Below are 24,129 nucleotides of genomic sequence, written 5' to 3'. Positions count from 1 at the left end.
CAAATAAATACAATATATCTGATAAAACTATGAGAGTATGGCAGATCAGCCACTCAAATTCATATATAAAAGTCCAAAGTATGAATAAATAATAACTTGTGAAAAAAGGAAACCACCACCGAAACCACAAGTGGACAAAGGACCTATATGGGTGGCAGTATCTATATCCTTTGTCCACCTGTGGTTCCTTAGTTATTCATCAACTTGCTGGATGTGACAAATTTCATTTACGTGTGAAGTTGGAAGTAATTTTCCACCATTTCCAAACGCACAACCCCCATGTTGAGGTTTAGGGCTCCATGCACACCGGGCTTAAAAAAAAAAAAAGTCTGTTCTCTTGGGAGTAAAAAAGAAAAACACTCATATAGAACATTTTTTTTGTGCAAAGTCTAGATGAGTTTAAACGTTTCACCTTTTTTTTTCTGCCAGTGAGCTCCAATCAGAAACAGGAACCAGAAAGGTATTTTTTTTTTTTCCTGCCTCCAAACATTGAGTCCAAAATATGCCTCTAATCGTCCTGTGCATGAACACATAGGATAGCATTGAGCTGCTTCTACAGGCAGAACAGAAAACTCCTGCAGAAGCATTTTTTTTTTTAATGACAATGTGCCTAAAGCCTTAATGTATCCCTGAGACTCCAGCTTGTGGCACAGCAAGCATATTTTTATAGGTACAAGAAAGCCCAGGTTTTGTTTAACCACAATCCTTAAGCCACTCCCACTTTTTGCTGCAGGTCATTGTCTCCCTGAAATGTCCCTCATTCTCAAATTGGGGAGGTAAGGAAATGGGGTGACTGATGCTCGTTATTCAACCAGAAGACTGGGGATATCTAGTGGTAGAAAATAAAGTACTATAAACTGGGAGGTGGCATATATTAAAGGAGTTGTTCAGCAAAAATTGCTTTATTTTCTCTTTTAATGGCCAACAGATTTTGACAGGTGTCCTGTTATAAAACTGTTTCCATGCTCCATGTGTAGGTTCTCTTACATGTAAGCACTGGCACTAATAATTTTTGGCTCCTCTGCACTCTCTCTAGCCCTAGGTGAGGTCTCACCTACACCCCCAGAATACCTTGTCTGGGAACTTCCAGCAGACATCCAAAGACAACAGAAGTCCACCACCTTCAAGCTGCTGGAGTCTCACAATCCCCATTGCACTGTAATATAAGACGGGCTGCACTAATGATTACAGTGCTTTATTTTTTTTTTATCACGGTGATTACCCCACTTGTTACTATGAAAAGTCTCCGGCATCCCAATCTGCAGCACCGCTCTGCTGCTAGGATGACATTGGCGAATAGACAGGCTGCTAAACGGACCGCAGTCACCACTTACCTCCTGCAGCCCACTTACAAACCGGCCACAGAGCAGCACCGGTCCGCAGCTCAGGGACTCCTGGTCTAAAGTATTAGTGGACCGAGTGCCAGAGCTTGCAGGTAAACTGAACAAAGGTTGGTGGCTGTTTGGAGGGCATGAGAGTGGAGAAAAGAAATGGACAATTAAAGTGGAAGTAAACCCATCGATTTGTTTGAAAAAAAAAAAAAAAACTTAATATTCCCAGCATGCCAAAAATGCTAGTTGTTACATGGGTTGTGCTCTCAACCAAACTGTCAAACCATCCAATGGCTGTTGTCATAACGGATCACATGTGCAGCATCATGGCAGTTGCAGAATAAACAGAGGCCAAGATGGCAGCTTCCTTGGCTGAAAATGATCGGAGGGTTTACTTCCACTTTAACATTTAAAGAACAATTTTAGTCTGACCCTTACACTTCTTCCAGGCAGTTGGATGCTATTGCAACCAGTAACATTCTTGATACAGTATCAAAAGAACTGTTGTCCCCTAAAAAGGTCAAGCAAATGAATTGCTTCTTACCTGTGGATTCCCCAGCCCAGCATTTCACTCAAAGTGCCAAAAGAGGAAACCCATTGGAGGGGTAATGCCAGGAATCCACTAGGGCAGGCATGTCCAAAGTCCGGCCCGGTTTCGGGCGGCCCGCCTGCTAATTTTGACATATATATCTTTTGTGGCCCCCAACGAATCTCGAGTGCCACAAAAGGTAGATATGCTGGCTGCCTTGGAGGGGGCGGGACGAGCGCCATACAGGATACAGAATTTCCTGTTTACACTGTGTCCTGTGTAAAAGGATGTCCCGTCTCCTGCACTGCCATTGGACAATTGTTTTGTCCATCATAGGAGGCGAGACTTTCAATTAAAGAGGCTGCCGATAAAAACAGGAGTTTCTCCTGTATATCTGTTGGCGCTCGTCCCGCCCCCTCCCTGTCTCCTCCAAGGCTGCAGATGGACATGAATCAGGCTGCACTGACGGCAATCCTGTGGGGGCTGCATTCATGGCAATCCGGTGGGGGCTGCAGATAGGCACTGATTAGGCTGCATTGATGGGCACGGACCCTTATTTTGCTTCACGGTTCTTTATTTAAAATGTAAGATTTTTTTTTCCTGAAACTTCCTTTTTAAAGTGAAGGTGCGTGTTATAAGCCGATTAAATACGGTATATCCAAATAACACGCCCAAGCTCATCTATTCACCACAAAAGCAAGAGAATTCTTGTTGGGCCGTGTATTAGCGCTCGGACGGACACACTTAGACCAATTTTAATGGTTTAAGAATGTCAATCAAAATGGTCGGCCCTCAAGCATGTTCTATTCATCAAATCTGGCCCTCTTTGAAAAAAAAGTTTGGACACCCCTGCTCTAGGGGAACACCATTGCTGAAATTTTGACCAAACATGCACTGGCAAAGCTAAAGCACTTGTTAGCCCAACATTTCATATTCCTGCTGTACCATGTACGAGAAAGTATCCCATCCTCTTTGTATGAAATTCCTGGTCGGCCTGCCAGACCATCTGCTTTCCTATTAAAATCTGACCACACTAAGCAGGAGAGCACAGCATGGTCAGTTCTCTAGCTATACTGGGAACTCTGTGCTCTCCTCCAAATCAGACTTATACTGACATGCTCCTCCTGCATAGCCTTTCACTGGGAAAGTCAGTATGCTGCCCCCTCTCCTTCCACAAGCTAGGAAATATATATATATAAAAAATTTTTTAATATAGGCAAATTTTTGGTTTAATGGACAGCAGAGTTCAGACTGTGGGGGTTATTTACTAAAACTGGAAAGCAAAATATCTGGTGCAACTCTGCATAGCAATCAGCTTCCAGGTTTTATGGAAAAAGCTTAATTAAACAAGCTGAATTTGGAAGCCAATTGGCTATCATGCACAAAGGGTTTGGTCTTCCAGAGAAGGAAGGGACTCAACATCCAGGATATGTATACATTTTAGCAGGTACAAAGTAGCCACGGACTGTTCACTAATGCAGATATTAGTCTTAGCGGCAGTGTTGCCTCTGGATCAGCTTCCTACAGGGCTTCAGAGCAGCTTGCCAGTGTACATTTCTCCTAAAATCCAATGGTCTAAGAAATCTCAGGTTCCTCAATGGACAAGAAATGTTTATGTATCCAAATCTGCTATCAAAATGAAAGCTCTATATGTTGCTAGAAAAACTATGTAGAATGTGTGAAGACTACAAAACCTAAGATAAGAAGAGGAACGAACACATTACAGAAACAAACACTCTACTCTCACTTTTAACCACTTGAGTCCCTGGGCTTTTTTTCCTCTAACACCCCTGAGTAGCAAAGTGAGTGAGTAAAGCAACAAGTTTGAATGGATCAGTAAAAATGACTTGTGGACCCACTGGAGGGGAGAGGAAATTTATTGGAGCACAGAGCAGTACTCTATAGATAAACTAGCTATAATTCAGGGCTTTATTTTTTGCTGGATTCCTCCTCCTTTGAGAGAGTCTTGATTATTTCCTCTTTCTTGGCCTGAAGTCTTTCTTCACGGCGCTTCCTTGCCTCCTTTGTCTTGGATCTGCGAGCTTCTGCCTGGTCACTGTAGAGACAAATAGAGCAAATATGAGAAGACTGCAGAACACCTTTCTAGTTAAACATTTTAGAATTAACTACATTGGTCAATGTGACCTGCTAGACAGCTGCATGCAATAAAGGTTTAAGCCTCACATACTAGGTTTTATTCGTTCAACCCAGCAAGTTGAACAGAAAAACAAAAAAAACTGACAGCTTAGGTTGGAGCCCCTGTACGAACAGCGATCTTCCTGCTGGGCTCTCCCCACCAGAAAACACTGGTCAGCGCTCTCAGCCATGGGCTGAGAGCACAATTGGGAGCCGGTCATCAGACTTTTTTCAGGAACCTCCACTCAGCTGACTTCAGAACCAGCTGCTGTACACAGCCAAAATGTTGGCCAGTTTTTATTGAACCAGCTGAAATTCAGCCGTGTGTACTAGGCATAACTCCATCTGTTGCATGTTATACCCACTGATGGCAGCTGAAAGGCTTTGCAGGCTCATTTGCAAAAAAAAAAAAAAAAAAAAAAACAACCCACACTTTTATCCAAACATGGGCGCATTTTTTTTTTTTTTTAATGCAAAAGATAGTTAAGCCTTTAGGTGTAAGTGAAGTCCAGTGTAGTGTAGGGGCAATATGGATCATTTTAGATAAAGGGAGGGCTATAAACCCAGTTTCTTGCAATCAGTATCCCATTAGGAAGATTTCACTTCACTTCCAGTCCCACAGCCAATACAGAAGTAAAATAAAATCCCTCCCAAAAGGTAAGGGAATCCCTGGTTGTCACTAGAATTGTGCCCATTAGAAGATTTCTCCTCTTACTTTTCACTTGCTTGGCACAGGCACCATTCACAGAACACCTTGCATAGGTGCTCTGACTGAACAAGGTGACGAGACCAGGTGCTGACAGTTAAGAATAAAAATAAAAAGCAATACCTGGAATTAAGCATCAAAAAAGCCATGCCTTTTTGGAGGGCAGTGCCAACCACTGCCCTCCAAAAAGGGCATGGCTATTTTTGCTGTCCCCACTCGGGAGGTTCCTTTTTTCATTTCCCCTTATTACCTTTGAATTGACATATACCTTATCCAAAAGGAGGACACATTTTGGAAGTACACAAACAGTCCCTTGCATGATACCCTGTGCAGAGAAAATCTACATTCCATTTTAGAATGACCAGCACAAACTCCTGCATGCTCTACTATTTCCATGTCCACAGTCAGGGAAGGCTGCCCAGGCAGAACGGTGATTGGTACCAATCAGCGTGGCTCCTGATAAGGTCTGCTGAAGTCAACATGTACTCGCTGTGACTAGTCCAATACTGTATGCAGGTAGAGGGAACCAAGCCTACAAGCAAAGCAGGACATCAATAAAGTGCACATAGGCCAGGTACTTACGCCAACAGCTTCTTGCGAGCCTTGTCTGCCTTCAGTTTGTGGATGTGCTCCATAAGAATACGCTTGTTCTTAAACACATTACCCTTGACTTTCAGGTACAGACTGTGGTACCTAATAGAAGAAAAAAAAATAAAAAACACTAAGCAACTGAAACAAGGTAATTCCTCAACCATGTTAACAGAACCTAATGTACATACACTAATGCACCAGAGTATTTTTTTTTTTTTAAGTTTTCATACACTCATCTGCAGTATTAACATTTGCAAAAGTCTTCTAATTAGGATTACTTGATATTGTTTTACTGAAGTGATTAACCCCTTTTGCAGCCACCAATAGAGGAATTCACTGATGGTAGCACCGCCCTCCATTGCAACTGCAAGCGTTTACATTTTTTCCTTCTGGCTGGATTTCTTGTAAAAAAAAAGTGATTTAGGCAGCTGCAACTCCTCCCAAATCACTTCCACATTCTAAGAAAGTGCTCCCCCTCCTGCATCACCACACGTCTCAAGCTCTCCAGTCTCTCCTAAGTGCTAAGAGGGAGAGAGTGGCAGGGGAACCACAAATAAAAATTGTCAAGTTCTTGACAGGACCCAGTTGCAATAGAAAGTGTAGAGTTCTTGAAAGTATCCATGCTGATATGTGCAAAAAAACTAAAACCTGCTGATTGCAGTTATCTGTTCACAAGATTGTGACAAAAATAAATAAAAAATTACCAAATAACTATTCAGAAAATTAAAAAAAAAGGTTTCCGTGTACAGTAAAAGCCAGTTTCAATGTAATGAAAACATACAAATGGCCCTACTGTACATCAGAAGAGAAAAACTAAGCCATTAAAGTGCAAGTAAAACTTCCTATCCTTTAGGCCCCTTTCACACTGGTGCGGTAGGGGTCATCGGCGGTAAAACAGCGCTATTTTACAGCGGTATTCGGCCGCTAGCGGTGCGGTTTTAACCCCCCCTCGCTGGCGGACGAAAAAGGGTTAAAACCCCTCGTATAGCGTGGCTATAGCCGCGGTATTACTGCGGTATAGCCGCGCTGTCCCATTGATTTCAATGGGCAGGAGCGGTTTAGGAGCGGTGAATACACCGCTCCAAAGATGCGGTCGGCAGGAGATTTTTTCTTCTCCTGCCAGCGCACCGCTTCAGTGTGAAAGCCATCAGGCTTTCACACTGAACAAACAGCGGAGGCTGTTTAGGGGCTGTTTGCAGGCGCTATTTTTAGCGCAATAACGCCTGAAAGGGGCCTTACAGCCAAGGAAGCTGCCATCTTAGCAGGTTTGATCTTCAACTGCCATGATGCTGCACCATGTGATCAGTTATGACTCCAGCCATTTGATGGTTTGACAGTTTGATCGAGAACACAAGCAAATGTGACAGTTACATTTCCAGCACAGCTCGAACATAACTTTTGAAACCGTTAAATCAATGGGTTTAGTTCTGCTTTAATATAAGTAGTACATCTTAAATTGGAACTAAACCCTATTGTTTTCAGTCAAGGAAGCTGCCATCTGGGCCTCTGTTTATTCTTAAACTACCATGATGCTGCATATGATCAGTTACGACACCGGCCATTGGATGGTTTGGCAGTTTGGTTGAGAGCAAACAATGCGAGTTACATTCCCAGCATGTGCCAGAAATGTAACTTTTGAAACTGTTAGGCCCCTTTCACACTGGGGCGGTGGGTGCGTCGGCGGTAAAGCGACAGTGGCGCTTTACGGTCAATTTCGCTGCGCTATTCGGCCGCTAGAGGGGTGCACTTTTACCCCCCTGCTAGTGGCCAAGAAAGAGTTAAAACCACCGCAATGTGCTATGCCGGCTGTATAGCCGCGCTGCCCCATTGATTTTAATGGGCAGCAGCGGTGTATACACTGCTCCAAAGATGCGGCTAGCAGGACATTTTTTAGCATCCTGCCAGCGCACCGCTCCAGTGTGAAAGCCTTCGGGGCTTTCACATTGGAGAGACAGTAGCGGCTCTTTCAGGTGCTATTTTTAGCATTATAGCGCCTGCAAAGCACCCCAGTGTGAAAGGGGTCTTAGATCTATGGGTTAACTTACATTTTGACAGATGGGAGGGAAGAGAATGGGGAAAAAATCCAGACACGGTCAACTTAAAGGTTTTGGGAATTCTGACGTTCCAGAGATTTTGGAAACTCAAAAAAAAGGTGGCTAGGATTCAAGTAGAGATAAGACTAACCAAAGGTAAGAAGACTACAGTCAGTTAGGGCCATCCACCAACATGTCTAGTTTGGACTTTCAAGATCAGTAACATCTTCAGCTACCAGTGTCTCCATCACCATGAGGTCATTTAGAATCTGGGCCCACTGCAAAAGAAGTTCTTATCCAGTGATGGTGGCCTGGATTGCCATCTGCCAACAGGCAATGTCTCAGGATGCCTTAATTTAGGACATGGGCTCAGAATAAAATTGACAGCAAGAGGACCACAGATGAGACTTGGATATTAGAGATACACAAAATTGCATGAAGTAAATACTTTCTGCCAAAATGGCAATATCAAGTGACACTTCCAACAAATGTGCAAGCATGAGCCCCCTTCCTCTGTGCACCTCCAACATGCATTGGGGATAGAAGGAAAACCGTAATGTAAATCTACTGGTGTTTTATACCACACTATCTTATAGCTCTTTTCAAAGTATTAGGGCAATAAAAGTTTGTGCCCAAGGATTAAACATTTCCTCCAATTGTTTGCAGAGAACAGGGTGTGGAGGCATTTCTGCCACAAGGGGGATCCACTGTGGAAGCCCCCACCTCAACATGCCATACAACTTGGAATCGGTATGGTATCTTGAGAAAAACCTCACCAAGAGGGTGCAGGGGAAATTTGAATGGGTGTCTGAGCAGGTCAACAGGGGTTATTGCTATGAAAGAGGGTGAGGTGAAGATAAGGAGAGGTCTATGTTCTTTCGGATCAGAAAATAAGTAGACAGCTAATACAGCCTTAAATTCAGAGGTGCGTCATCTTGTCTGGCTAGATTCACTTTTTTTGTTAAGAGAATTTACAGATCTGCAGAATACACTACATCCAAATTAACATTTCCTATGGGTCCTGCTCGCATCTTTAGTTTCCTGAAATTCAGGTTTTGGGAAAAAAAAAAAAAAAAAGGATGCAGGTACTTTTTTTCTTTACATGCAAACAGTGCATTCTTGGCTCCATAAACTTCAATGTAACCCCTTTAAAAATGCACGTACATGTGTTTTTGGTAGCTAAATTACAGCTTCCCTGTGTACCAATATACCATTAAAGGGCAAGTCCACCTTTACAGAAATATTTGTATAGGTTATATTATATAGGTGAACTTACACAGGACCCCCTCCTCCCACCCTGTGCCCCCCGTCCCGCTGACCTGGACTGCAGCAATCTCCCGTTCCAAGCCCTGGCAAAGCCGCGTTAGGGGTACGGGGCTTAGAAATACCCACAGCTGAATCTCCAAAATGTACCCCATCAGGTCGGACGTTTCAGAGCATTCTAGAACCCATGTAGCCTGTCCTGTCAGCGGGGAAGAAGACACATGAATGCCGAGGGGATTTCCAAGTCCCAGACCCCTGACGTGGCTATACCGGGGGTTCGGAACTGGAGATCCCTGCAATCCAGGTCAGCGGGACTGTGGGGAGGGGGTCATGTGTAAATTCACCTTACAGATTTTTCGATAAAGGTGAACTTACCCTTTATGTACTTGTGTTGCAGAAAAGAAAAACCCTATGCATTTTAGGACAGGCATAAACCTCAGCCTCCAGCTCGTTCCATGGAAAGAAAGTTAATGACTTCCTGGTACAATGGAACCTTGGATTATGAGCATAATCCGTTCCAGGAGAATGCTTGTAATCCAAAGCGAGTTTCCCCATAAGTCAATGAAAACGAAGATTTGTTCACCACTGACTTCTATTGCATGCACTACTGCATGTGGCCAGAGGTGGGGGGGGGCGGCGGAGAGCCTTGGAAATACCCTGGGACAGCTCAGCTCTGAACCGTTCGAGTGTCACCGCTGCCCCGCACCTCTGGCCAAATGCGGTACTGCACACCCCATTAGCGTATATTCTACTCATTTTTGCGAGACTCGCAAACCGGGTCAAAAAAAAAAAAAAAAAAAGTTGCTAGTCTTTCAAAACGCATGTTACTCGTAAACCAAGGTTCCACTGTATATAGTTTTAGGACATGAAAACTTTTAAGACACAGGAAGTAATTCACCAGCTGACACACCATCCAGGAGATTGCTCCCACCTCAGTACTCACATGCAGGCAATAGTATTGAAAACAGAATTGTGTCCTTGAACGTCTGTAAAGATCACCATACAAAAAGGCTACAGATCCACTTTAAATTGTTAAGGGAACAACGAGTGTCAAATACAGCAAAACACAGAAAAGCAAACATGCAAACCGCAAGATGCCAAAATGTCTCATGAGTTAATTACATATTGGTACAGAGTTCAGTGTGTTTAAAGTGGAACTTCACTCTCCCAAAGATTAATTATCCTCAGGATGCTAGAATTAGTAAATAGAGGAAAGTATATTCAATTTACTTTTTTTCCCCCCACCTTTGTTACATCCTGGTTTCTTGCCTAGGCAAATGTCATACATCCCAGGAGTCTTCAGGAGGGAAGGAGAGGTTCTCAGCTAAGCACACTCCTACAGGCTTGAGCTAAAGGCAGATGGATTCCAGGAAGTAAATGCTACATGAATTATTCGCTCTTACTCAAGATGGCTACTGCCAGAAATGCCAGTGTTTGTCAAAGTGATTTCTCAACAGCATAAATCGGAGAGACATGGATGCATGGGGGAGTTTGTTTAGCGTTCTTGGTGTTCAGACAGATACAGTGAAGATCCGCTTTAACCCCTTCCCAACCAGCCGCCGTTGTACTGCTTGTACAGGTTGGCTCCCCTGGTCAAAACTACGTTATCTTACATCGCTTTGCCTTTTGACCACTAGGGGGCGCGCGCTGGAAATGCGATCGCTTGTGACAGAGCAAGAACCAGGATCTGTGTGTAAACACACAGATCCCAGTTCTCTCAGGGGAGAGGAGACAGATTGTGTGTTCATACAAAGTATAAACACCGATTTCTCCTGGTCAGTCCCATCCCCCCACAGAACACATCTAGGGGACACAGTTAACCCCTTGATCACCCCTAGTGTTAACCCCTTCCCTGCCAGTGACATTTATACAGTATTCAGTGCATTTTTATAGCACTGATCGCTGTATAATTGTCAATGGTCTCAAAAGTGTCCAATTTGTCCACCGCAATATCGCAGTCCCGATAATCGATGATCACTGTCATTACTAGTAAGAAAATTAAAATGCCATAAATCGCCCATTTTGTAGACGCTATAACTTTTGCGCAAAACAATCAATATACGCTTATTGCAATTTTTTTTCTTACCAAAAATATGTAAATAGGCCTAAACTTTTTTTTAATTTGTGATATTTATAGCAAAAAGTAAAAAAAATAGTGTTTTCAAACTTGTCTTGTTTATAGCGCAAAACATAAAAACCGCAGGTGATCGCATATCACCAAAAGAAAGCTCTGTGTGTGTGTGGAGTCAATTTTGTTTGGGTACAGCGTCGCACCACCGCGCAATTGTCAAAGCGACGCAGTGCTGTATCCCAAAAAAAAAAATGGCCTGGTCATTGAGCAGCCAAATCTTCTGGGGTTGAAGTGGTTAAGGTCAACCAAACCTGACAGGTTTCACGTTACATCCATATTTAGGGCTTGGGATGAGCAGAGATTGGCCTACAGGTATGTCAGGTAAACAAAGTGGTATTTTTTTTTTAACCACTTGAGCTTCAGAAAGTTTAACCCCCCCCCCCCCCCCTTATGACCAGGCCTTTTTTTGAAGAAAAAATAAAAAATAAATTACTTGGCTATTAAAAAAAAAAAAAAAAAAAAAACAAACAAAAACAAATGTATTAATCAATTTAGGCCAATATGTATTCTGCTACATTTAAGCGTATAGAGATTGGTTTAGTGTCTACAAACTATGGGATTTTTATTTTTCACACTAGTAATGGTGGCGATTAGCGGAACTGCAATATTGCTTTGGACAAAATCAGACACTTGACACTTTTTGGGGACCAGTGCTAAATATATGCACTGTCACTGTACTAATGACACTGGCAAGGAAGGGGTTATCAGGGGCGATCAAGAGGTTAAATGTATGCCCAAGTTGTGCTTACTGTGGGAAAGGTGCTTTGACTAGGGGAAGGCAAAGATCTTTGTTCGTGATTATCAGAAACAGGATCATTCCACTGCAAATCTAAAACCGTTGATTCAACCATTTCCCAAAACCATTACATTCATGGCATGCCATAAAGGACAACTGCCACAGATGCTTATTCAATGGAATTGTTTAGCCTTTAAAGTGGTTGTAAACCACAGACATAAAATATGAACAAGCATCTCCCTCTATAGTGTGTACTTTTCCATCCAGAGCAGTGTCATTTCTGTCTGCTGCCTCATTCCTCTGCACGAGTTGCTTGACATGTTTTCCTGACACCAATAGAAAAAAAGGTAACGGGGAGGATCTTCAGCACAACACCTGTGATTGACCATCTCAGCACTGTTCCCGGGTGAAGGGGATATGTCCCTTCCAACCAATCAGCTCCAAGCTCTCCTCACAAAACTCTGCAATGTGCCATTTCAGCCATCCACCCCCCTTTTTTTCCCCCCTCTAACAGCTAAGACAAGCTTTATAAATTCTGCACTTTGAAGAGATATAAAAAGACTGCAGATCAACAGGTACAACTTACAGAGGAGGATTTGTTTCCTCTGTCAATTGAGGCCAGTCACTTCAATTGGGTATATGTAAGGGTTTACAACCACTTTAAGTGGCTGTTAGATCACAGGTTCATCACCATGGCAACTGCAGATCAAATAGAAGCCAAGATGGCAGCTTCCTTGGCTGTTCGAATAAGCGGGTGTAGTTCTGCTTTAACTACAACACCTCTGGCGGGAGGTCACCAATGTTTTTTGGCAACTTATGTAAGGCATCCTTCCTGGTGCCTTTCATAATGCTAAATAAAAACCCCAAACAGGAAAGGTAAGAGTTGAGAATTCAGAGGCAGAGTCCTTGCTATATTTGAAAGATAAACAATTCAGAGAAAGATAATTTCAGTCATAGGATTACTTTTCAAATATTATTGAACTTTTTTTTTTTTTTATAAATTAAAAAAATAAGGCCCTTTATCTTCAAGTATTAAGCATTTTGAAAGAAGCCTAATGTGCATAAATGATTATAATGACTAAAAGAGGGTATTGTGAAAGCCCAACGCCTCTGAAGCCCACAATTTATAGCAATACCATGCAATGAACACACTTACATGTGCCTGTCAATCTTCTTGGACTCACGGTAACGGCGGAGCAGGCGGCGAAGAATTCGCATTCTCCTCATCCAGGACAGCTTCTCAGGCATACGAGCATTAGCAGTACCCTTTCTCTTACCTGTAAAAGACAACCTTGCCAATTAAACTGTATAAGACATTTTATGACAATAGCACATTTGATTAGGAAAGTGCTTGTTTTGTGTTCTATTCAACCTCAAGATAGGGCTGGGAAAAAAAATCGATTTAAATCTTGAATCGAGTTGAGAGGTCAAATCGATTCAAAATTTAAGCAAATCGATTTTTTTTAGATTTTTTTTTTTTTCACCGCGCCGGTCCGGAGGCGCTGCGGGCATGAGTTTTTAGGCGAGGCCGCGGCTTCGGCCTAGTCCGCGGCTACGGCCGGACGGCGCGGACTAGGCCGAAGCCGCGGCCTCGCCTAAAAACTCATGCCCGCAGCGCCTCCGGACCTGCGCGGACACCGCGCCGGGCCTGAAGAACTGCGGGCAAGGAGTTTTTAGGTGAGGCCGCGGCTTCGGCCTAGTCCGCGAGGCCGGACGCTGCGGACTAGGCCGAAGCCGCGGCCTCGCCTAAAAGCTCATGCCCGCAGCGCCTCGGGACCGGCGTGATTTCCAAAAAAAAAAAAAAAAAAAAAAAAAAAAAAAAAACTCGATTCGAATCGTGAATCGAGTTTTTTTTTTAAGAGAATCGAAGATTTTTTTTTTTAAGAAAATCTCCCAGCCCTACCTCAAGGGGAAAGGCAAATTGTCCCAGAGTGATTTAGATGCTTGAAAGTGAACCTGACCCAGACAGGTAATAATGTTAATGTTAGCTCCAGTAAGCTAAATTTACCATCCACTTGTACTCCAGGCTCAAAGAATTTATCACTGCCATTTGCATCTGGATTACCCAATATTGTACATAATGGAGAACCCATCACCATGACAACATTATTTAGCTTAGCATAGGCTGAGCAGCTGGGACGAACCAGGAACTTATCAATAGAATCTCAGAAAAGGGGATCAGCTTGTGAATTATCTGACCGGTGGCCTGATCCAGCCAGGTATGATGGTGAAAGCAGCAAGGGTGAGGGTGTGAGCATGCAGGCAATGGGTGATCGTTGGGAGGAAGGAGAGGGTAGGGGTTTGGAAATAAAAGGTGCACCGATGAAAGCTGGAGAAGGGGCCTGCAGACATGGGGTGGAGAGGAGCACTGGCACAGTGGTACCGAGAATAGAGATGCAGTGGATGCAGAGATAAAGAAAGCTGCAATAGAGGCTGAGACAGGGGGCAGGCAAGCACAATAGGTGCCAAAAAATGGGGCTGCAGGTTGCCAAAAGGAGGGTGTAGACATAGCAAAATATAGGTGCAGGCATAGTGGGTGCTGGTGAGAGAAGGGATGCTTGCAGGCAAGATGGATACTGGGAGAAGGGAGGCTGCAGGTGTGGTAGATTCTAAAATCAGTGAGCACTGGGGCAAGTACAGGGGGTGCATGATCAATGGAGGGCTTCAGAATCCATGTGAAAATGGTGGTTGTAAGCAAATTGGGTGGCAACAGCAGGAGGGTTGTGAGCACAGTGAGTCTAAGAAGGTGCAACCTCCCTCCCCTCGCCATTCTAGATGCAGATAGGAGTGGCCCCACATTCACATGGAACCCAACCCACTCCATGCTCACACTGCCAGAGATGCAGGCAGAAGGGATGCAATAAAGCTCATCTTCTGCTGAGGGTCAAGCAAGACTTTTCCTACAATCCAGCTAGCCAGAAGTGGAAGGAGACCCTGTTAAAAGGCAAAATCCCCAGTTGTAAAATTAAACTAACCTAGTCAGAGGGAAAATAAGTGCTGAAAAAAAAAGAAGCCGCAATTATTAGGAACATAAATATAGATATGCAATGAACAATGTAAAGAAACATGTGAAGTAGGACTTTCAAGGCACCAAGCATTCAAACCACCAAAATTATACACAAGTCATTTTTATAAACGCCATTAAAGCGGAGGTCTGCTGAAAAAAAAAATATTAAAAGCCAGCAGCTAAAAATACTGCACCTGCAGACTTAATATATGGACACTTACCTGTACAGGGAGACCACGATGCCTGCAGCCGAAGCGGATCCGTCCTTCGGCTTTCACCATCCTCGGTAAGGCTTCACTTCCTGGTTCCCTACTGCGCATGCGCGAGTCGCGCTGCGTGTCCTCTCAGGTCCCTGCTGTGTTCTGTGTCTCACAGAATACAGCGGGGGGAGGACTGTATTAGACAGGTATCTGCTCCCTCCTCCCCCCTGAAAGGTGCCAAATGTGACACCGGAGGGGGGAGGAATCCAAAAAGTGGAAGTTCCATTTTTGGGTGGAACTCCACTTTAAAAAACAGAACTGAAAAAGTCCAATAGTTGATCAAACCAAAATATGCACACAACTGATCAATGTGTATTAAAAACCATCACACAGAGCATCTTCAATAAATGAAGCATGTCTATCTTGTGTGAACAAGCCCCAACACAAACTTGGACAATGTGAGTCTTCAGGGGAATCCATAGGGTGGTGGAATAATTATAGCTGTTAAAACAGGAATGCATTTCCAAGAAGGAACCCAGGGAGTAAACAGAAAAGGCACAAAGGATGCCCAAACATCTACCCAAGAAGAATCAGCCCACAAGGAAATAATGGGGCCAAAGTGTCCAACCCAACAGAGCTGATAAGGGTACAAAAACAATGCAGACCCACACATCTATGGTAGCGATGGTACATCCATGTTTGTTCAATAAGTGGGTAAGAACAGCTTGCTTAAATTACCCAAAAGGAGCCATGGCAGAATAAATCTGGAGTCTACAAAAGGGATATTTTGTTTCCAAAACCAGTACACCCAATTACTCTGATATTTTGGTGGTTTGAATGTCCCACTCCACATGTCTTTTACATATTTATACCATTTAGGCATGTGGCACCTTCAAGGCATTAAGGTCTAATGGAGGCAAGGTTGTAATAGATATGAAATTGTTTATTCGACGTCTCACACATATTTAAGGGTCTATGTATCAAATGTTCGCTGTGCAGAATGAAAATAAGCCATAATTCTAGTGTGATTAGTTCCCATATTGTCAGTGCCATCTAGCAGAGATAACGCCTCCCCCCCCCTCAATTGAGGTTCTTTGCACCACTGAAAATACTCCAGGTGGCATTCATCATTATGGTTCTAATTAACTTACCAATGCCCATGTGTCTGCCCTTCCTACGTGCAAGAGTATTCTTGCGGCAGCGAGCACGAGAATGAACAGTTACTGGCTTGCGGATAATCAGACCATCCTTAACCAGCTTCCTGATTTGCTGACCTAGAGGGGAAAAAATAAAATAAATAAATAACACCCGATTAAGAGTCTTACCTAGAATCCAATAACTGTACAAAGGGAAGGAGAGGCCACTTACGGGAGTTGGCATTGGCAATCTCATTGGTTTCATTTGGATCCAGCCATACTTTTTTCTTGCCGCAGCGCAGCACGCTGGAGGCAAGCCTCTTTTGAAGTCTGAGCATGCTAAAAAAGAAAAAAAAAGTTGAACTTTAAAAATATACCACTGAAAGCATTTGGTTATTGCTTATATCTGTATACCCCTCTTCCAGTGTTGTCTCAGAAGCCTATTTAGCCCTCCCTGTTCTCATCATAGACTGCATATTTATTAGCCCCTATGCTGTGCTTAAGATGACAGTAGGAGTGGTTGAGTAGTTTAGCAAAAGACAATTGGGCAGAGCTGACACCACCAACTCCACAAAATGGAACTTCCGCTTTAAGGGAAGGTGACCCCTTAACATACCACATGTGGGGGGGAATCTTCTAAAAAGAGGGTTCCAGCTCCCACTTCCTCCCAGGGCTTACGGAGCCAGAAGTCAGTTCAGTTTACCCCCCGGCAATCTCGGACACGCCACAGGTCCCAGATGATTGCCCGGCCAGTCAAAGCACAGCTCACGTATGCACAGTGCATGCCCAGCTGTGAAGCCATAGCCGGGTGCCCACTGTGACAACACCGGCACTGCAGAGAGGAGGGGGAGACAAGTGGGGCTTTGTTCCCCCGCATCGCTGGACCCTGGGACAGGTAAGTGTCCGATTATTAAAAGTCAGCAGCTGCAGTATTTGCACTTTAAGAGCATCATCAGCTTTCTATGGGGGGATTTGTAACGTACCAGATATTGTCAAATGGTAAATTTATAGATGTCAAAGAAATATAAAGACCATGATATCCTCATGTACTAAATTACCCAATTCCAGTAAAAGGAAAAATCTACAGTTACCAACCAACCTCAAGAGTCAAAGGGGACCATCAGCCTGTTTCCTTGGTGACCATTCATGTCCCAAAATAATGCTGGAAAAGCATCTCCTCAGCACATATCTACGCATACTATGTAATACACAAGTGATAACAGAACAGGGCTACTCATAGGAACGGGTTTCACCATTTTTAGCTGAAAAGGGATTTTGTATAGAAACAAGCTTTTGGCTCATGAATGTTGTTGCTTTAAATGGCCAAGCTTGACAGGTGGCGCCACCCATCAAACTCTGCATGCCAAGCATAGCAGCCATGGTGCATGTACAGTCACCTGCAGGTGCATGTTGTTTTAAGGGGCGATCGGGGCATTAAACACAGCTCAGCTGCCTTTTCTTTATTACTCCCTGGCTGTAGTGACAGTACATCTACCCTAGAGGGACACAAACAGCAATAGATTCTGACGGGGGTTCCAACGCCTCCCTACTGCACCCCCCAAAAAAGTTGGTTTTAGCAAAAAAAAAAAAAAAAAAAAAAAAAAAACACTTTGGATATTTTTTTTCCCTTGAAGATACAAACAAACCTGTGCAATACTGAACATAAGAAAACTTCAATTGTCCTTTATCTCTCCCCCCCCCCCCAATGTGTATAAGTACACACGTAATAAAAAGTGTCCTAGAAATTCTCAACTGGTACCATTGGCCATAGCATCCAATCAGATTCTGTTTTTTTTTCCCCACACACCTTAGAAAAATGACATTAAGGCCTCTTGCACACTACAGCTTGAAAAAGCTCAGTGCAGCTTAATTTTTAGGGGGCTAAAATAAAGCCCATTAATTGTAATGTGCCTATGCATAAAGAGACGTGTATTCTTCGGCAAAAGTAAAAAAAAAAAAAAAATGCATTGGCCAGTAATTTAAGCCTCATGCGCAAATTTGTGCATTCACGCACATTTGTTCATTGACCTTGTCAACACGAGAACAAGCTTCCACACATGCCTGGAAATGTGCGCGAAAACACATAAAAAAAAAAAAAAGTCTGAAAAAGTAGTTGCTCAAACAGGAGTATCGTGCGCAAGAGGCTTAAAAGGCAGACTGGGCGCCCTATGCCACAGCTCAAGATCAGAAAGTGTCTCAGAAACTTCTTTACAGTGAATCTTTCCCACTTACAATAAAATTCACATCAGCATTCACCTTTAAAGTGGGCGTAAACTCCCATGTACATTTACCTATAGGTAAGCTGCCTTATAGGCTTACCTATAGGTACTGTAAATATATCCTAAACGTACACTTGTTAGGAGATATTTACTTTAGATGCAGCAAGAGACGTCACCAGCGCACATGCTCTGAAGGAACGGCATACATGTGCCATAAATTGCAGCTCCCAATCGCATGCGTGGGAGTGACGTCATTGCAGCTCTGCCACTCTCACAGCCAGAGTTCGCAAACCTAGAAGGAAGACCGGGTAAATATGGAAGTGCCTTCAGCGGTGACTGTGCGCCACTGGAGGGCTTTGTTCTAAGGTAGGTTTCACATAATGCGCTAGTATGCTATGCATACTAGTACATTATGACAATGCCTGGCAGGTTTAAAAAAAAAAAAAAAAAAAGACAGTGGTTTACTACCGCTTTAAGCGCAACTAAGGCGCTGTTCACACTAGTTCTTGTCATGCAAGTCGCAGCCGATTGATTTCACTGGCACTAGTTTAAATCTATGCGACTTAAAAGTCACACTGAATTTGAAAAGTTTCCTGTACTACTTGATGCAACTTCTGTGCTAGAGTGTAAAGTCGCACTACTGTGAACCGAACCTAAAAGTATTTAGCATGTCTAACGGAATCCTGGATGCAGAGAATATTTCTCTAAACGCAGCCAAACTGATATCATGTTATACTGATTGTAGCAGAGCGGGAAGATGAAAGGTCCTCCATTTCTGCAGCACAGACAGAGCCCACTCTGCTCAAAGCATGGCCAAGAGCAAACTGACCCCTGCTGTCCATTTACACCCAACTGCCCTCTGATTGAAGACGAGAGAATTCCCGCCAGTTTGTTTTTAGCAGACTGGATTTGAGGTAATGGATGTAAATGAGAACAAGTCCATAGGGGTGAATAGACCGTCAAATCAGGTACGCAAAAAAAAAAAAAAAAACCCGACAGGCGGACCTGATTGGAATGGTCTTATGAAAGGGGCCTTCATTTTTGTAACTAGGAGAGGAATTTATCAAAACTGGTACAGATGTGCATGGCAACCAGATTCCATCTATGGCTTGTTCAGTTAAAGCGGTTGTAAACCCTTCCAGACCACTTTGTGCTACAGGTAAGCCTATGAGGCGGCTTACCTGTAGCTACCCATAGCTCATAAACCTGCACGGTTTAGGAGATATCCCCTGTATTTGCATGTACCAACGTCGTCACATGCGCACTTAGACTGTGCCGTTACCAGCAGCTCACATGCACATTTTGCTAGAAAATTACTTGGAACCCTACATTTTTTTTTTTTTTTTTTAAAAAGCAGAGGCCCCAGAGAATTAGTGGGTTTTGCAATTTTTTTTTTATGTTACGCAGTATTTGTGCAGCCGTTTTTTCAAATGCAATTTTTTTGGAAAAAAAAATACATAACCCAATTTTTTTGCAAAATATAAAAGATGACATTAAGCTTTGTAAATAGATAGCAAACATGTCGCTCTTAAACATTATGCACGCCTGTGCAGCAGCGACATACATTTTACTATCCACATGCAACACTTTAAAAGCCTCCCCAGGTTACCACCTTAAAGAGCCTCTCCTCTCACTCCAGTGTAAAAGCCCGAGTACTTTCACAATGGATCGGGGCACTTGCAGGGAGGTAAAAAAAGCCCTGCAAGCAGCATCTTTGAGGCGCTGTAGGAGCGATGTATACACAACTCCTACCCACTGAAATCAATGGGCAGCACCGAAGAGCCGGCAAAGTGACGCTGCAGTGGTGCTTTTAACCCTTTTTCGGCCATTAAAAGCACCCCGCTAGCGGCCAAAAAGCGCTGCAAAAACTACAGTAAATCGCTGCCAAAAATAGCGCCGCTGTACCGCCGACGCCCCAGTGTGAAATTAGCCCTAGTGGTAGAAGTACTGCCCATGATCTGACATTCATAGCAATACCTCATGTGTGGAACGACCGTTGTTTGCATGTAGGACTGATGCATATGTTTTTTTTTTTTTTTTTTTTTTTTTTACACAGTTGCTTTAATTTTTGTAATCACTTTTAATACGGTCACAAGAAAGGTAAACATCCTTGTGACAGCATTAGGCAAGTGACAGGTACTCTTTGAGAGATATGGGGTCTCCAACACCCCAAATCCCTCCTCTGCCCTTAAAAGCATTAAAAACACCAAGATTTGAAAGCTTTTGATTTTTTCATAATGGTGCCGTTGACATCCGGATAAGCTGGAAGTGATGTTATGTCATTCATTGCTGTAGCTGACCAAAGCCGATCCTGGATGCGCCGGCTGGCTGCTTGGGTCTCCCGGGTGGGTGGGGGCAGTGAGTAGTTAAAGGGATGTTGAAAGGCAGTTTTTTTTCCCCACAGGCATGTTATACTTATCTGCTCTGTACAGTCGGTTTTGCACAGAGGAGCCTGAATCTCCTCTTCTCAGGTTCCCCCCCCCCCCCCCCGCTCTCATAGAAAGCAGCAAGGGGGGAGTGCTGAGCCGCTGCTCTGGGTGTTCATCCACACATTGAGAGCAGCTCGGCCCCACTCTCCTCACTGGCTTTAACAGTAGCCGGAGCCAATAGCTCCCACTGCTGTGTCTCAACCAATACGAAGGAAGAGACCAGAGAGCCAATGCTCTCCTGCACGTTGCTGGATTGCAATGGAGCTCAGGTAAGCATTAGGTGGGGGGGGTCTGATGCATAGAAGGTAAAAAACCTTGAAGTGGTTCTAAAGCCTTTCTATGCATTAAAAGTTTTACTAAACCAACAGTAAAATCAGTCTGTATATGCAGTAAAGCATGCTTGTTATACTCACTGGGGAACCTAAGGGGGCATCAGCATTATGTAAAAAGGCTGTTTGAGCCGTCTGCATTGATCTTCCCATTCTTGCATTGCCCCCAAAACATGTCCAGATAAGACAAGAGTAAATTGAGTCAGGCTGCATATACTCAGTTTGGTGTGTATTGCCAGAGAGTTTATTTTCTTGGGAGAGTGCATGCGATCAGCACAGGGCCAATCAGCACTGTCCAGAGGGTCAGAGGTCCTGCATACTGATAGGACAGCCAGTGCAGTATTAAATCTCCTATAAGCGTTAACCAGACACTGATAGAAGTCACAAGACTGCAATATACTGCTGATGAGAAAAGGTTAGTTAATATTTACTAAAATAATTGCATTTCCATGTTCTGTGGGAGAGCAAATATTTTAAAAGCAGGTTCCTGTGTTTAGTAACACTAAGGTAAACAGCCTTCTCTGCAGCAGACCCCCCCCCCCCCCCCCCTCAGCACCCCTGAACCCAATCGGATTCTGCAACATGCATGAGCGGTGGCTCCAGCCGCTGTCTCACTCAATCAGGCAGACTGATAGATCCTGTCAACCAACTACAGTGATGAGGGGGTGGGGTCGAGTCCTGCTGTCTGTCAATGGACACAGCGGGGCTCAGGAGCGAGACTGCACAAGCGCCCCCATGGGAATTGGATTCCTATAGAGGGCACCAGCAAAAGAAGCCAGGACTGCTGGCAGGAGAGCCAAGACGGATTGGGGCCGTCTGTGCAACTTTCCCTTTCACGCCAGTGAAACTTTGAAATTGTGCTACTTCAGCGTGATTTCAGTGCGACTTGCACTGCCGATTTCATGGTGGCTTGCGACTTTATACAACAGAAATCTATGCAAATCCCAAATAAAACTGCAAAAAAGTAGCGCAGGAACCTTTTTCTAAGTCGCAGCAATTTGAATGGTTCCATTGTTGACAATGAGGTGCCACATGTCATGCGATTGGAAACAGTCAAATCACCTGACAAATCACACTGGGGTAAATGTCGGCTTAAGGTAAAATTAAACAGCACAGAGATGGACTAAGGTTTTTATTGGTAAGGATTTATCCTCTCTATTTGTCCTGCTCATCACTGAAAGATCAGGACTAGACAGGTCCTCAGGGATGGTCCATGTGAATTCCCTCCTATTTAACCCCTTTAATGCTGATGTAACAAATACGCAGCCTTTGGCTTGAAGGGGGTTGTACTGGGGTGACGCCTGCACCCCGCTACTGTTTTTGTTTTTTTTGTTTTTTTAAGAGCCAACGGTTAGCTGATAAACCTGTACCAATTTTTAAAGTGTCGCCTATGGAGATCTTTTAAGTATTGCACTTTGTCACCATTCCACAAGCGTGTGCAATTTTAAAGCATGACATGTTAGGTGTCTATTTATGCGACAACATCTTTCACATTATAAAAAAGGGCTAACTTTCATGTTTTTTTTTTTTTAAATTCATTAACTGCTTGCCGCCCACTGTCAATAGACAGAGGGACGATGCGGTTCTTGTTTTGGGGAGGACGTCATAGGTCCTAGCAACCTGGCACGACCCCGATCTCACAGCTCTTTAACCATGTGATCGTCCAATCACATGTAATTACAGAAATGCCGGTGATCGGCTCTCATCTCCTCACACTTACAGTGTGTGGCGAGAAGAGCCAATCAGCGGCATCTCCTCGCAGGGAACATACAGACTTGTAATCAATGCCTTGATTACAGTAACGCCCCCCCCAATGCCCATTAGTGATGCCAGTCACTGCTGCCTTTCAGCGTCACCCATCAATTTTTAAGTATTGTACTTTGTTGCCATTCCATGCATGTGCCCGATCAGCGTGGCATATTAGTGCCTCCTCATCAGTGCAGCTTTATCAGAGCCCATAAGCGTAGGAGAAGAATTAGCAAAATTTACTAAGAAAAAGAAACAAACATTCTTGAAAATTTTCGGTCTTTTTTCTTTAGAAAAAAAAAAAAAAAAAAAAAAAACACAAAACACTCAGTGATTACCACCAAAAGAAAGTTCTATTTGTGTGAAGAAATTGATTAAAAAAAAAAAAAAAAAAAAAAAAAAATTATATGGGTACAGTGTAGCATGACTGCACAATTGTCAAAGTGTCACGGCGCTGAAAATAGGCCTGGGCAGGGGGGGGGGGGTAAAAGTGCCCAGTAGGCAAGTGGTTAAAGTGTATTTATTCCAAAAAAAAAAAAAAAAAAAAAGTACAGCAGGACACAATATATTACAAAAACCACCATTATATTGCATAGGGTCTCTACTAAAAGAAAAAAATATAAGTTCCAGGTAATTTTCTAGCAAAAAAAATATATGATTTTAAACTTGTAAGCAACAAAATGTCAGAAAAAAAAGGCCTGGTCTTGGAGGGGTTAAAGGTACAGTGAGATCTCCTTTGTGGACATTCTATGAGATGATGTCACTCCTCAGATCTTCCCATAGAGAGGATATAATGAGGACAGTAATGAGAGGAGTACTGACAGTACGATCCATAGAGACAAGGCGGTATAGAGTGAGGAGAGTGAAGGTGATATGGGTGGTGATCACACAGGGCCTGGTGTGGTGTGGTGAGCCCCGGTCTAGCAGTGATGTAGGCCCCGGACTGACACACGTCACAGGCCCGCACCACACAGCGCTCTATTCCCAGCCCCGAAGCACAGCTCCTCACACCCAACCTCTCCCCTCACCTTCCCCGGGGGTCCCCATCCATCCCCCGCCACTCTCCGGTCCTCCCTCACCCATATTGCCCCGATCCCCCCCGGCTCTCACCTCATGGCTGCTGCTCTGCTCCAGCTCAGAAAGGAAAGGAAGTAGTCGTGACGCTACCATTATCATTAGGGGGTTCTTCCACCGCCGGGAGGGGAGGTGACAACTAGCACACAGCTCCGCCGAATCCTCTAAATTCACTAAAACAACCACAAAACACCATATCCCACAATAAGACCGCCGAATAAGAAAACTGAGCTGGAATAAAGGCAATAAATGGCGTGCTATCCATAAAGAGACACCCCTGCTAGACAAAATGGTTTGGCCGAGCATGAGCAATGCATATGAGGGATGCCGACACAGGGAAGGGGGGTGGAGCAAAGAGAAGCCTAAAATGGCGCCTGGGCTGAGGAAAGTGTGAGTGGGCGGGGCTGTGTGGAGTGGGCGGGAGTACGGGATGAAGTGGCGTGATAGAAGGATAGTTTACTGTCAGGTATAAATATAGGGGGGTCATGTGACTTCCCTGAACGTTCTCTGAGGGAGAATCTATCACTCTCCTG

General features: G+C 43.9%; 1 protein-coding gene across 1 annotated transcript; it reads right to left on the bottom strand.

Moving 5' to 3' along the window:
* Window positions 1-3,719: 3,719 nt before the first annotated feature.
* Window positions 3,720-23,784, bottom strand: RPL19 (ribosomal protein L19). The gene is made up of 6 exons (XM_073608112.1): window positions 23,633-23,784; window positions 16,032-16,138; window positions 15,815-15,937; window positions 12,613-12,733; window positions 5,285-5,395; window positions 3,720-3,916 (listed from the first exon to the last, which is right to left on the bottom strand). Exons 1-6 carry the CDS (start codon window positions 23,635-23,637, stop codon window positions 3,790-3,792), a joined length of 594 nt encoding a protein of 197 aa, XP_073464213.1. The 5' UTR covers window positions 23,638-23,784; the 3' UTR covers window positions 3,720-3,789.
* Between the last annotated feature and the right edge of the window lie 345 nt (window positions 23,785-24,129).

The sequence above is a fragment of the Aquarana catesbeiana genome, linkage group LG12 (assembly GCF_042186555.1).
Source record: "Aquarana catesbeiana isolate 2022-GZ linkage group LG12, ASM4218655v1, whole genome shotgun sequence".
NCBI lineage: Eukaryota > Metazoa > Chordata > Amphibia > Anura > Ranidae > Aquarana > Aquarana catesbeiana.
The sequence above is the reverse complement of the archived record's forward strand: the minus strand, read 5'-3'. Positions and strand labels throughout refer to the sequence as shown.

What these genes read in the sequence shown, in the direction of transcription:
- RPL19 (XM_073608112.1), bottom strand. An exon ending in GATTGCCAATGCCAACTCCC is followed by an intron (nt 15,938 to 16,031) that starts GTAAGTGGCCTC and finishes TTTCCCCTCTAG; the next exon opens with GTCAGCAAATCAGGAAGCTG. An exon ending in GCTCGCAAGAAGCTGTTGGC is followed by an intron (nt 3,917 to 5,284) that starts GTAAGTACCTGG and finishes TTGTCTCTACAG; the next exon opens with TGACCAGGCAGAAGCTCGCA.